A 13244-nucleotide genomic window follows, 5' to 3' on the forward strand; every position below is an offset into this window, starting at 1 on the left:
GATTCGAACCCACACACCCACCACTATGTTTGGCTCTGAACGCTAACACGCCGTGACAACTTTTTTCCTCTGTTTGTCATTTCATACTCAATATGAAAATCATCACCCTGTTCTGTTCTGTCAGTGTAATTTAACCCACACATAAACAATTTAAGCGTTCGCTCTTCTTGGTCGGCTATGCCCTACACTAATACAAATTATAAAAACTCTCCATTAAATTTGATCATAACCATTGATGTCCAAAATAAATGAGAGAGAATTGTTGGGAGAGTAATGTCCCTTTGTTAAACAACGGCTGACATGGCTCTCATTTGGATTTGTTATTCTCTGTTGTTACGACAACGTAAAGGCGTGTACATCAACGATTATAACTGAGTTTACTTCCTCTGCTCTGCTTTTTGTGACACCGCAACTGATATTATGTGTGTTCGTTTACTCAAAATTTGTACGAATTGTTACTGGATGTTGTTCGTTTACTCTACAGCACTGATGGGCAGAAATGCTCTGCCTCACACACAAAAGTGTAAAAAATACATGAGTCTCTCGCAATTTGCCCATCAGTGCTCTACAGTACAATGCAAAAGACCTTATGCTAAGTTTACATTTACGAAATCCACTCGATTTCAACTGTCAATTCCATAGCTCAAACGTCAAATGAAATCTCATCTGGATTTCATTTGACGTTTAACCTATGGATTTGACAGTTGAAATCGAGTGGATTTCGTAAATGTAAACCAAGCATTAGCCGATTACAAGAAGTAACTGAACTTGTACAAATTGTTGAGTAAAAGAACATACCTATTGCTTCATCATCCAAATGGTTTTTCATTTTTCCTCTAACTCCAGTTCAGATTTCCAAAAAAACTCTAACTCCACTTCAAAAATAATTTGCGTCTCGTGAATTACAGCATTGTTCGTATGTATCTTTAGTTTGTACTTCTTTATTTTTTAAACAAATTCTTATAATTTTAGACACTCTTTCTTGTGTTCAGAAAAAAGACTGCGACTTTAGGGATCAAAAAATTGACTTGCTTGGCTAGGGATATATAAGCGAGCGCTTCTAAAATGTATCGAGCGGAGTGCATTTTTCATAACTCCGTGTGGACTGCATCGAAAGATGTATTGAAATCATAACTCTGCATTGCACTACTTCCAAACTTTTTTGCTGGGAAAGTACAGTACACATTGTCAGTTTTGAATGACGATTTTTTGCAATTATCGATAACTGTCCAACCGTCCAGCAACGACAAAATATTTTGTGGTTGCATGATGAATGACAAAAATGCGCGGCCACACTAGCAAGCAACAACAAATCTGCCATTCAAAACTGACAATGTGTACCCAGATTAACATTGCATAAAAAGCGAAAAATTTGGAAATTATTAATCAATTGTTGTTGTGCATCATTTTTAATGCTCATTTTAAAAGTGCCCATTTTTAGTTTTCCGGTAAAATTTTAGTATAACGGTCCTGTACGAGGGCGGTTCGGAATCTTCTTAGTCTATCAATGAAAGAGAATAGTTAGTTTTTCAAAAATATTTTTATTTTTCAATATAATCTCCTGAAACTTCAATACACTTAGTCCAACGCTTTTCTAGCAATTCTATCCCTTGATTAAAATAGTTTTCCTCACGGTCTTCAAAATAGTGGTTTAATTGCAACTTCATTTGAGGTAAAACGCTTGCCAGCAAGGAATTTTTTTAGATTTGGGAACAAGTAAAAGTCACTGGGAGCTAAATCAGGAGAATAAGGTGGGTGGTCAAGCAACTCGTACTTTAATTCGTTTATTTTAGTCATTGTTAAAACACTCTTGTGCGCTGGTGCTCTGTCTTGATGAAAAATTATTTTTTTGTGTTGTAAGCCAGGACGTTTTTCTCGAATTTGTACATTTAATTGATCCAAAAGGTTGCAATAGTGCTCTGAATTTATTGTTTTACCCTTTTGCAGATAGTCAATCAATAAAATACCTTTGAAGTCCCAAAAACCGTTGCCATAACCTTAGTCCCAATTTACATTAGGCGAGTTTACTTCCGGCAATTGTCATTTTGTAGGAGAGAGAGGTGAGGCATATGGTAACCCTTTGCCTCTCAGCACCCTCTCTCACCTACAAACTGACAATTGCCGCAAGTAAACTCGCCTAATGTAAATTGGGACTTACCAGCCGATTGAATTGTTTTTTCCTTCTTTGGGCCACTTCCTCCAGCTTCAGTCCATTGTTTGGATTGTTCTTTTGTCTCTGGAGTATAGTGGTGTATCCATGTCTCATCAACAGTTATGAAACGACGCTTAAACCCCATTTTATTTCGCTTAAAACGATCCAAACAAGCTTGAGAAATGTTCATTCTTATGCGTTTTTGATCGACTGTTAACAAATGCGGCACCCATCTTGCAGAAAGCTTTTTCATCTGTAGTTCTTCATGCAAAATTAAATGGACTCGATCATTTGAGATGCCCATGATATTAGCAATTTCACGATATTTTATTCGTCGATCATTTAATACCATATCATGCACTTTGGCTACAATTTCTGTTGTTGTTGCTGTTTTTGGCATTCAGCAACCCAATTTTTTACTGTTGCATATGAAGGAGCACTTTCACCTAACACATTCACCATATCATTATGAATTTCTTGTCCCGATAAACCTTTTTTATGTAAATATTTAATGACAGCACGCATTTCTAATTTTTCCATTGTAAAAAAATTGCGGATGCGTCTTTTTTGAACACCTGTTTCTATATGAAGGAGTTGCCAGATCGAAACAAAATTTAACATGTGTTTATAGCAGAGATGGAAGTTTCCAAAACACTTAACTTGTTTCTGTTTTTACCGCGCTTTTTGTGCTAGGCTAAGAAGTTTCCGAACTGCCCTCGTAATCAGGTTATTTTTGTATGCTGTCTTACTAGGCGTTTACACCAGACAGTTTGTCTTCAAATACAACTCTGATTTACAAACACATACATTTGTCGTTTGTCTCCCAGCTGTCCATCATTTTTACACAGACAGTAAGGAAGACAAATTTTTGGCATTTTTGTAAAAATAAGTGAGATAATAATTGAAATGTGTTGAAAACAAAAGAACATGAACAAAAACAAAATATGTGAACGGAAAACAAAAAGATGTCGATGATTTTCATTCAAAATTTTACAACTGTTTTTGCAGTTGTTGGGGCGCCTACGTCACACAGGCAAGTTGTGGGATTTTGACAACCAATACATGAAGTCAACTGTCCTGTCATTTGTAAACGCAGGGTTAAAGACAACTCTTTAGCCTACAAAATTGTTTTTGGAATTGTTAAAAAATCTCAACTCGTTTCCAAGTTATCAACGTTTACATTTTTTATTTCATGTTGCATCATTTTTAGTGACAGTCACTGTATGTACCATGTCGTATGAACGGGTTAATTGAGAGCGAACAACGTAATTAAAGTACTGGAATGAACATGGTATTATGTAATCGATGTTATCTACTATCGATACCTTGTCATCGGTTTCGTGTAATCATCGGTGATCGATTTCGGTTTCATGCTGACCTACGTATCCCTAAAGAATCGTTTCACAGAGAATCGGTAGACGACGAACGAACGGAATAAAGGAATACAACAGAAAAAATAGAAGAATATTAAAATTAATTAATTTTGTCTTTTATTATTGAGTGAGTGAAAGAAATAGTGAAAAACAAATATATTATAATTTATTACAAATTACATTCTTTTCAATTGATGAATAATTCTTCATGGAGTGAAATTGTCCGTGATTTATAACTGCAAGAATCTACTATTTTTTTCCGATAACATAAAGAAGAAAATGTTATCGTAGTAAAAAATAGTAGCTTCTTGCAGGTTCTGGAACAGGCATAATATGTTTGGCATATTATACATACTTAGAAGTAAAATATTTTGAGAGAAAAAAATAAAAATAATTATAACTAAATCCTAAACACCTCCTCCTTTTTCATCCGGGCTTGGGACCGGCAATGGCGGAGTTAAAAACCTTTATTGGTTTTTTATTTGGTTTTTCATCCGGGCTGGGTACCGGCAATGGCGGAGTTAAAAACCTGTATAGGTTTTATATTTGGTTTTTCTTCCGGGCTGGATACCGGCAATGGCTTTAATGTTTTTTAATTTTTTTTTAAATTATTTTTTTGTATATTAAATATAATGTAATAAATATAAATATTGATAAATACAATAAGAAAACATAATAAAAAATAAAAAAATATATATATATTTCTAACTACGTTATTTCTTTTTTGAAATTTTGTTCTAACCAATACAAGTCTTGATCTATATATTGTTTAAGTCTAATTACCACTGGAAGAATCTTCATTTACATTTTGTGTGTTTTGTATTGGTTTTCCACTGGAAGAATCTCCATTTACATTTTCTTCTACATTTTCTGCATTTTCAGCATTTGATTTCTTATTCTTGTTTGTTTGATATGGTTGATATCGATTTTGTCTATTGGAGGGGTTGGCGGCATTGGAGGCCATTTCGGCCAACTGCTCCGGCTTTCCTGTGAAACTTGACACATTAATTGTGATATTGTTGTAATGATTGTGAACATTACCACCCTAGAGAAATATAAAATTTAATTAGTTATTATAAAATATAGGTTATAAATGCTCTGCTCTGTTCCAGAACCTGCAAGAAACTACTATTTTTTACTTCGATATTATACTATTTTTTACCTCCTTTTATGTTATCAGAAAAAATTAGTAGATTCTTGCAGTTTTGGAATAGATTGACGATATATACAAAAAGATAAGATAACACAAATTAACTTACCGACATAATGTATGAAGTTTTCACAAAAATTCACAAAAATTGACAAAATTAACCTTAACCACTTGCACTTGCTCCGACGATGGTCCTTGCTGAAATGAAAATTTTTCGCGACCCCGCCGAGACGCCATTTTTTTCTGCGCTGTTGGCAACGCGTGCACATAATTTTTATCGATTTTCGATTTCTTATCGGCTCTTTAAGGGGAGTACACACTAACAGTCAAAACTGACAGTCAACGTACTTTTAGGACAATTTTCCGGCAAATAACAACTTTTATTTAGCTAAAAACGTTTGAAATACAATATTTACGGTATTATTTAGAGATTAGAAAAGAAAATTTTCAGTTAGGCTTTGATATTCACGAAATAGACCTCGATGACTGTCAGTTTTGCTTGTCAATGTGTACTATACTTAACAACTTTCCATACAATTCTCTTACAACAAAAGCTGTGTTCCAGAACTAAAAAGTTTTTACAATTTTTACGAGTTTTACACATTTTACTCGAAACCCCGTTCCCGTACACAAAAAAGTTGTAAAATGTTCATTTCTCTTTAAACAAAAATGGCGCTCAATGACGCTCTCTTTAAAAACTTTTTACTCGACAAATTTGAGCGTTTGATTGGCTGATATGCCGACTTTGAAATTTTTTCCAGCTTTTTTGACGTTGATATTAATATCAACGTGAGCAAAATCGAGAGAGAGGCAAACGTAAGGGAGAATTAGACCTCGATGACTGTCAGTTTTGCTTGTCAATGTGTACTATACTTAACAACTTTCCATACAATTCTCTTACAACAAAAGCTGTGTTCCAGAACTAAAAAGTTTTTACAATTTTTACGAGTTTTACACATTTTACTCGAAACCCCGTTCCCGTACACAAAAAAGTTGTAAAATGTTAATTTCTCTTTAAACAAAAATGGCGCTCAATGACGCTCTCTTTAAAAACTTTTTACTCGACAAATTTGAGCGTTTGATTGGCTGATATGCCGACTTTGAAATTTTTTCCAGCTTTTTTGACGTTGATATTAATATCAACGTGAGCAAAATCGAGAGAGAGGCAAACGTAAGGGAGAATTAATAATTAATTTTTCTTGATGTTTCATTACTTATTTCAACATTTTTTAAACATTAATGTTATCTAAAATCGTGCACAATGCAAATTATTAAAAAATATAAATAAAAAATTGCATAAAAATTTAATTGTTTATGGTTCACAAAAAACTAAGAGTACAATTTTTACAATTTGCCTGTGTTCGTATTCGTACACCTAGACCAGAGCTGAGCAAAATCGAGAGAGAGGCAAATTTAAGAGAGAATTAATATTTAGTTTTTCTTGATGTTTAATTACTTATTTTAACATTTTTTAAACACTAATGTTGTCTAAAATCGTCCACAATGCAAATTATTAAAAAATATAAATAAAAAATTGCATAAACTTTTAATTGTTTATGGTTCGCAAAAAATTAAGAGTACGTTTTCACAATTTGCCTGTGAGCTAGCACACAGGCGTGCTCACCCCTAACCTAGACGCACTATATATTTGTGGTATTTAAGGATTTTTAAAGCAAAATACCACCAATTTTTGTTGTTTTCTTCTTTTAGAGTGCCTCTGCTGTAGAAAAATGTAAAAATAATGATAATTTAATTAAACATTTAGCATGAATAAAAAGTCGGACGAACATCCGAAATACTTAAGAAAGATGTCATAGAAACGATTAACTATGGTAATTTTTTCTCGAATTTTGAAAGGAAATAACAGACCTTCTGCAATAATATTCAAGGTCTTATATGAAAATAAATGTTGTCAGCGTTCGAAAATGCAACGAAACGTAATCCGGGTTAGGGCAACGCAAAGACATGTTTTGGTTTCTACGTCGTAAAAATCGCAATTTCTGTCTTATATTTGGCACAAAATATATTGAAGTTTTAGAATAGGGGTTTGAATATCATTTTATATCGAAAACTGTGAGAAATTATAAGGAACAATTAAACTGTAGAAGTCCTTATATTGTCTCCGTGCGACTGAAATTTTACGCTTTCTTGCACGAGGGTTATGATTGATAAAATTGCAAAAACAATGATTTTTATTTGTAGAAAATTATATTTCTTTACCAAACGGTCCTACATGAATGCATAAATGTCAAAAGAATTAAGAAAATTTGCCAAGACAAAACGTGGGGTAACCTATTGAAGAAATGCATTATTTTCGGGGAAATTTTCACCCTTAATTATCTATTTTTTCTCGTAATTTCCGATATGTCTTGACAAAACAAGATTTTCGAAAACCTATTCTTATACTTCAATACATCTTATGCCAAATATAAAACAGAAGTTGCGATTTTTACGACATTCAAACCAAAAATGGCTTTACGTTACTTTAGCCGATATTACGTTTCATTGCATTTCCGAACGCTGACAACATTTATTTTCCTAGGGGACCTCAAATATTGTTTCAGAAGGACTGCAATTAGCTGTTTTCGTCCAAAAATTGAGAATAAAATACCATAGTTAATCGCATCTATCACATTTTTCTTAAGTATTTCGGATTTTCGTCCGACATTTTATTCATGCAAAATATTTAATTAAATTTTCGTTATTTTTACATTTTTCTACAGCAAAGGCACTCTATAAGAAGAAAACAACAAAAACTGGTGGTATGTTGTTTCAAAAATCCTTAAATACCACAAATATATAGTGCTTTTAGGTGTACGAATGCGAACTTTGCCACCCACACAGGCGCCATCTATACCTAAATGATGGAATAAATTAAAAATTTGTTTATTTATTTTTAAATTTTTCTTCGTTATAGTAATTCCCATCAATTGTATCATATTTTAATATAAAATATGGAATTAATAAAATAATTGTACGAATATGAACTTTGCATACTGTATCTTTAGTTTGTACTTCTTTATTTTTTTAAACAATTCTTATAATTTTAGACACTCTTTCTTGTGTTCAGAAAAAAGACTGCGACTTTAGGGATCAAAAAATTGACTTGCTTGGCTAGGGATATATAAGCGAGCGCTTCTAAAATGTATCGAGCGGAGTGCATTTTTCATAACTCCGTGTGGACTGCATCGAAAGATGTATTGAAATCATAACTCTGCATTGCACTACTTCCAAACTTTTTTGCTGGGAAAGTACAGTACACATTGTCAGTTTTGAATGACGATTTTTTGCAATTATCGATAACTGTCCAACACTTCAGCAACGACAAAATATTTTGTGGTTGCATGATGAATGACAAAAATGCACGGCCACACTAGCAAGGAACAACAAATCTGTCATTCAAAACTGACAATGTGTACCCAGCTTAACATTGCATAAAAAGCGAAAAATTTGGAAATTATTAATCGATTGTTGTTGTGCATCATTTTTAATGCTCATTTTAAAAGTGCCCATTTTTAGTTTCCCGGTAAAATTTTAGTATAACGGTCCTGTAATCAGGTTATTTTTGTATAATATCTTACTAGGCGTTTACACCAGACAGTTTGTCTTCAAATACAACTCTGATTTACAAACACATACATACATTTGTCGTTTGTCTCCCAGCTGTCCATCATTTTTTCACAGACAGTAAGGAAGACAAATTTTTGGCATTTTTGTAAAAATAAGTGAGATAATAATTGAAATGTGTTGAAAACAAAAGAACATGAACAAAAACAAAATATGTGAACGGAAAACAAAAAGATGTCGATGATTTTCATTCAAAATTTTACAACTGTTTTTGCAGTTGTCGGGACGCCTACGTCACACAGGCAAGTTGTGGGATTTTGACAACCAATACATGAAGTCAACTGTCCTGTCATTTGTAAACGCAGGGTTAAAGACAACTCTTTAGCCTACAAAATTGTTTTTGGAATTGTTAAAAAATCTCAACTCGTTTCCAAGTTATCAACGTTTACATTTTTTATTTCAGGTTGCATCATTTTTAGTGGCAGTCACTGTATGTACCATGTCGTATGAACGGGTTAATGTCATGTTCACACGAGCGTTTCAATTACGTTGTTCGCCTGTCGAACGACGTACACGAATTAACCCGTTTCCACGACACCATTCGTAATTAACAGAAACATAAACAAAATTTCCTTAATTGTTGTTTCCTTGTTTTCACGAAAATTTGAACCGAAAACACATCAAATATAAATTAAATGAATAGGAAAAGCAATAGACTTTCCTTCAAATGTATCTTCTATATTTAACCACACACATTTCATTAATTTTTCCATAAATTCTGGATAATTTTGTATTTTCAATATATTTTTATATGTTTCTATTTTTAAAATTAAAGAGAGACATGTCAAAAGAATGTTTGTGTTTACAGACTTTCAGTTGTTTGTTTCCTTTTTGTTTCTGATTTTTTACGCGATTTTGAACTAATGGACAAGAAATGTGTGTGGAATTAAGAAGGAAATACATCCATCTTCCATCTGCATCTATATAAAAAGTTTAGTTCATTAATTTCCATTCATCTTTTTCCTTTTTTCTAAAAATTTTTGCGTTATTAACAAATTTTTCAATTTTGAATTTAGACCAAACCCGTTCGTGGGTATTGATTTGGTTACGAAGTTTTTCGGCAAATTACACACACGCGACCCGAACGCAAAGTAAGAGAGCAAATGTTTTGATTTTTTTACTTCAGTCTTGTACTGAATTTCATGCAAGCAGGTTGATGCCGCTTTATTTGTTTATTTTTGGGTACACAGAAAAGATTTTGCAGTTGTACAGCAAATATGTGGAGGGAAGAATTTGAAAATGATTTTTGTTTTGTATTAATATTTTTAATGACGCAGAATGCCTCGTCTGCAATGCAACAATGAAAAATGTATATATGCTTAGATACAATTTGTTTTTTCTCTCAAAAAAATTAACATACGAAGAAAAATACTTTTCAAATTATGAAGTTATTTATATTATTTTTAATTTAAGTCATACAAAGCGAACGCGCCAACAATATATTTTTCATTTCACACTCAATATGAAAATCATCAACCTGTTCTGTCTGTAATTTTACCCACACATAAACAATTTAAGCGCTCGCTCTTCTTGGTCGGCTATGATTTAGACATGTCATAATTAATTTTTTCGATAAATTCTCTCATTTGTTAGGGATGGGACATACTTATTCGTCGTTCAGAGAGTATTTCTAATCGAACAACGTAAAAAAATCGTCGTTCGTTCATATAATTTTGTGTGGAGAAATAAGTAATTTATTCGTAGTTATGGGTCGCAACGAATAGAGAACGAACGACGTACCGTGGAAACGGGCTATAATTGAGAGCGAACAACGTAATTAAAGTACTGGAATGAACATGGCATTATGTAATCGATGTTATCTACTATCGATACCTTGTCATCGGTTTCGTCTAATCATCGGTGATCGATTTGGGTTTCACGCTGACCTACGTATCCCTAAAGAATCGTTTCACAGAGAATCGGTAGACGACGAACGAACGGAATAAAGGAATACAACAGAAAAAATAGAAGAATATGTATTAAAATTAATTAATTTTGTCTTTTGAGTGAGTGAAAGAAATAGTGAAAAACAAATATATTATAATTTAATACAAATTACATTCTTTTCAATTGATGAATAATTCTTCATGGAGTGAAATTGTCCGTGATTTATAATATGTTTGGCATATTATACATACTTAGAAGTAAAATATTTTGAGAGAAAAAAATAAAAATTATTATAACTAAGTGATTCATGTATTTCAAGAAAAGTCAACCACAAAAGAAAGTAAACAAAAATAAACCCAAAAAGAAAGGATAGCATTATTACAATTTACACATAAAATTTTTGTTTAGATAAAAAACTATAAAAGTGAATAGTTTCACTGCTCTTTTGGATTGGAACAGAAAGTAAAACAGAACCTATAGAACATAAATAAAATAATCCAACATCAAACAAATGCAGTAAATTCTCGAGAGGCAGACAAACCAACAAACAAACAGGCAGCAGCGAGACATACAGTGATCAACCATCCAACCAGAACCAGCTAGCCAGCTAGTAGAAAACACTAGGAAACAACAAACAATGGCGAGTAAGTACAATGCATAATTTCCAGACAGTCAAATCTCACCTCCCACTCCCCTACAAATTCCGGAGTTTGTTTTGCTTATATTTCTTCAATTAGCATGGACCACGGGGTAGAAATGAACTCAGATAAACAAACACATAATTACATCAAATTGAAGGAGTTTAGATTTAGACTTCGTGTTCCATCCTTTTTACACCGAGGGATGTGAAAAAAATGTTTATTATGTTTATTTATTCAGATAATCCAAACAAAGGGTGTGTCGTCAAACGTTTTATAATGCTCTTGACTTTGTTAAAATACCAGAAAGAAATCAACCAAAGTTACACAAAAATGAAAACTTTTAATTGGATTGGAAGTGTTCATATTGTTGTTTTAGTTTACAGCTTTTTTGTTATAGTTTACAATTGTTTTGCACCTTTTAAAAGTATTCCTTTTGTTTATACTTTGATTTATTAAAGGCTATTCGGAAAATCAATACTGCTCCATCCATGTGTGAGTGCGTTGTGTACTGCCTATATAACTTCACAGCTCTTACAACTCATTATGATGCTTGTTTGCCCCCTTTATAAAGGATTTATTTTTTCTCCCCGTTTTTTTTTTTTACGACAACGTCTGTCTACCTCCACCCTCTGTCTATTATCGGTAGCTTGTGTTTTTCTTTGGTACTCTCTTAAACACACAACCAACAATTCCACATCAACAATGGCGATTTACAGATTTGCGTACTACCGCAAACATATTCAGATAAAAAATAAATAATAATCGCTTTTGCTGTGTAAATAATACTAAGTTTACATTTACGAAATCCACTCGATTTCAACTGTCAAACGTCAAATGAAATCTCATCTGAAATCCATTGGATTTCATTTGACGTTTGAGCTATGGAATTGACAGTTGAAATCGAGTGGATTTCGTAAATGTAAACTTAGCATAAAAGCACTGAAAGAACTGCGTGTCCTACATGACTGCTTATTTCGTTATTATTAAGATATCTAATCACCTTTCACAATTCAACTATACCAAATACAAATTAAAATATGTTTTGGAATAATAGTAATAAGTTCTGTAACATGCCGAAATAAGGAACAAGTCGAGTTTACGAACAAAATTTTCTTAAAAAATGTAATTTTTTCTTAAATATGCGGCCTTCGGCCGGCCTTTAGCAAGGGAAATTTCTCGACTTTAGACGCAACACATGTGATATATGTATTTGTGATCATCCCGATCCGAGCTTAGTGGGTAAATTCGTCTTATGTCCGAAATAATTGCAGAAGACCTACCTTCCATTACAGCGATCGACTTCTCTCGGCATTCTGAGTCCTGTCTGTCGGGTTCGGGACATCCTTTGTATCAGTAACTATGTAAGCTTACAATTAAGAAAAAATTAGTTCCGATGAATATTATTTTTATCAAAAAGTTGTTCATCGTAAGACAACCGAATGATTTGTACAACTCTGCGTTTCAACTTTATTCATACCTATAATATTCGGACCATTAATTGTCCGTAGATAAATTTTAAATCTCCCTGATACGCATAAAATAAATATAAAACAACGTAAATTTGTCCAGAGAAACCTAAATAACTAAAGTCTAAAAAAAGGAAACGACAGTGAAAAGCTAAACAATTTCATTGAACAAATTTGGGGGTAGATGTTATTTTAGGGTGGTGGTTGGAGTTTTTTTGAATAGATTAACATCTGAGCTTATGTGTAAAAATATTTTATTTGACATTGGCCTTATGCTACAAAGAACAATAATTTTGTAAAATCACAGGAACTGGTGAAATATAGACCCAACGTTGTTTCGTCCTTCATTCATAGGACAATGGAATCACACACATAGGACCAATTAATGCTAAACAACAAACGTAATATCGTTTGAGGGTGGTAATAGTCAAAAACTGTGACGCAAAACCTTTAATTCTGGTTTGTGGGATAAGGTGTTAAAGAAGTTACATCACATGAATGAAGAAAAACTATAAATTTGTTTGTCGAGATAAACAAAAAACGAGGTTGTCATTCGAGTATTACAAATTCCAAAAATATATCTCGGGGGATTTACCTCAATATAAGAATGTCGTACAATAACGCTCTAGTTTTTTCTAGTGTTCTACTTTCCTTTATTGTAAGTACGAGAGCTACTAGACAAATTTCTGGGCTACGTCATTGGAAAGTTTGAAAATTTTTAGCAAAACGCACTCAGTACATTTTCCAAAAAAATGGAATTAACTTTCAAACATTTTTATCCGATAATTTTTCACAACTTTCGACGTGGATTATCACGGCAAGAGTGCAGCGATGAAATTATATCCTTGTAAGGCGTCTGATTGCCATCATATAGAATTGTGAAAAACTGTTACAATGAATTCAATCGTGGCCTACGCTGTCAAAGACGATGGTCGTACAAAAACGGCA

The 13244-nt window shown here is 32.9% G+C and overlaps 1 protein-coding gene across 17 annotated transcripts in view; it reads left to right on the forward strand.

The window, feature by feature from the left end:
- Nucleotides 1-3546: 3546 nt before the first annotated feature.
- The window catches only part of vimar (visceral mesodermal armadillo-repeats), a 76308-nt gene continuing 66610 nt past the window's right edge, over nt 3547-13244 (forward strand). For 2 of the 17 annotated variants that reach the window (XM_073956843.1, XM_073956851.1), the window contains exons 1-2: nt 10205-10446; nt 10598-10833. In XM_073956843.1, the coding sequence (XP_073812944.1) occupies nt 10827-10833 (7 nt within the window). In that variant the 5' untranslated portion in view covers nt 10205-10446; nt 10598-10826. Of the gene's footprint in view, nt 3653-8705; nt 8733-10204; nt 10834-13244 lie in introns of those variants that run through there. The other 15 variants (XM_073956844.1, XM_073956853.1, XM_073956841.1 and 12 more) reach the window with 13 other exon arrangements.

The sequence above is a fragment of the Musca autumnalis genome, unplaced genomic scaffold (assembly GCF_047663935.1).
Source record: "Musca autumnalis isolate F117 unplaced genomic scaffold, ASM4766393v1 scaffold_5, whole genome shotgun sequence".
Classification (NCBI taxonomy): domain Eukaryota; kingdom Metazoa; phylum Arthropoda; class Insecta; order Diptera; family Muscidae; genus Musca; species Musca autumnalis.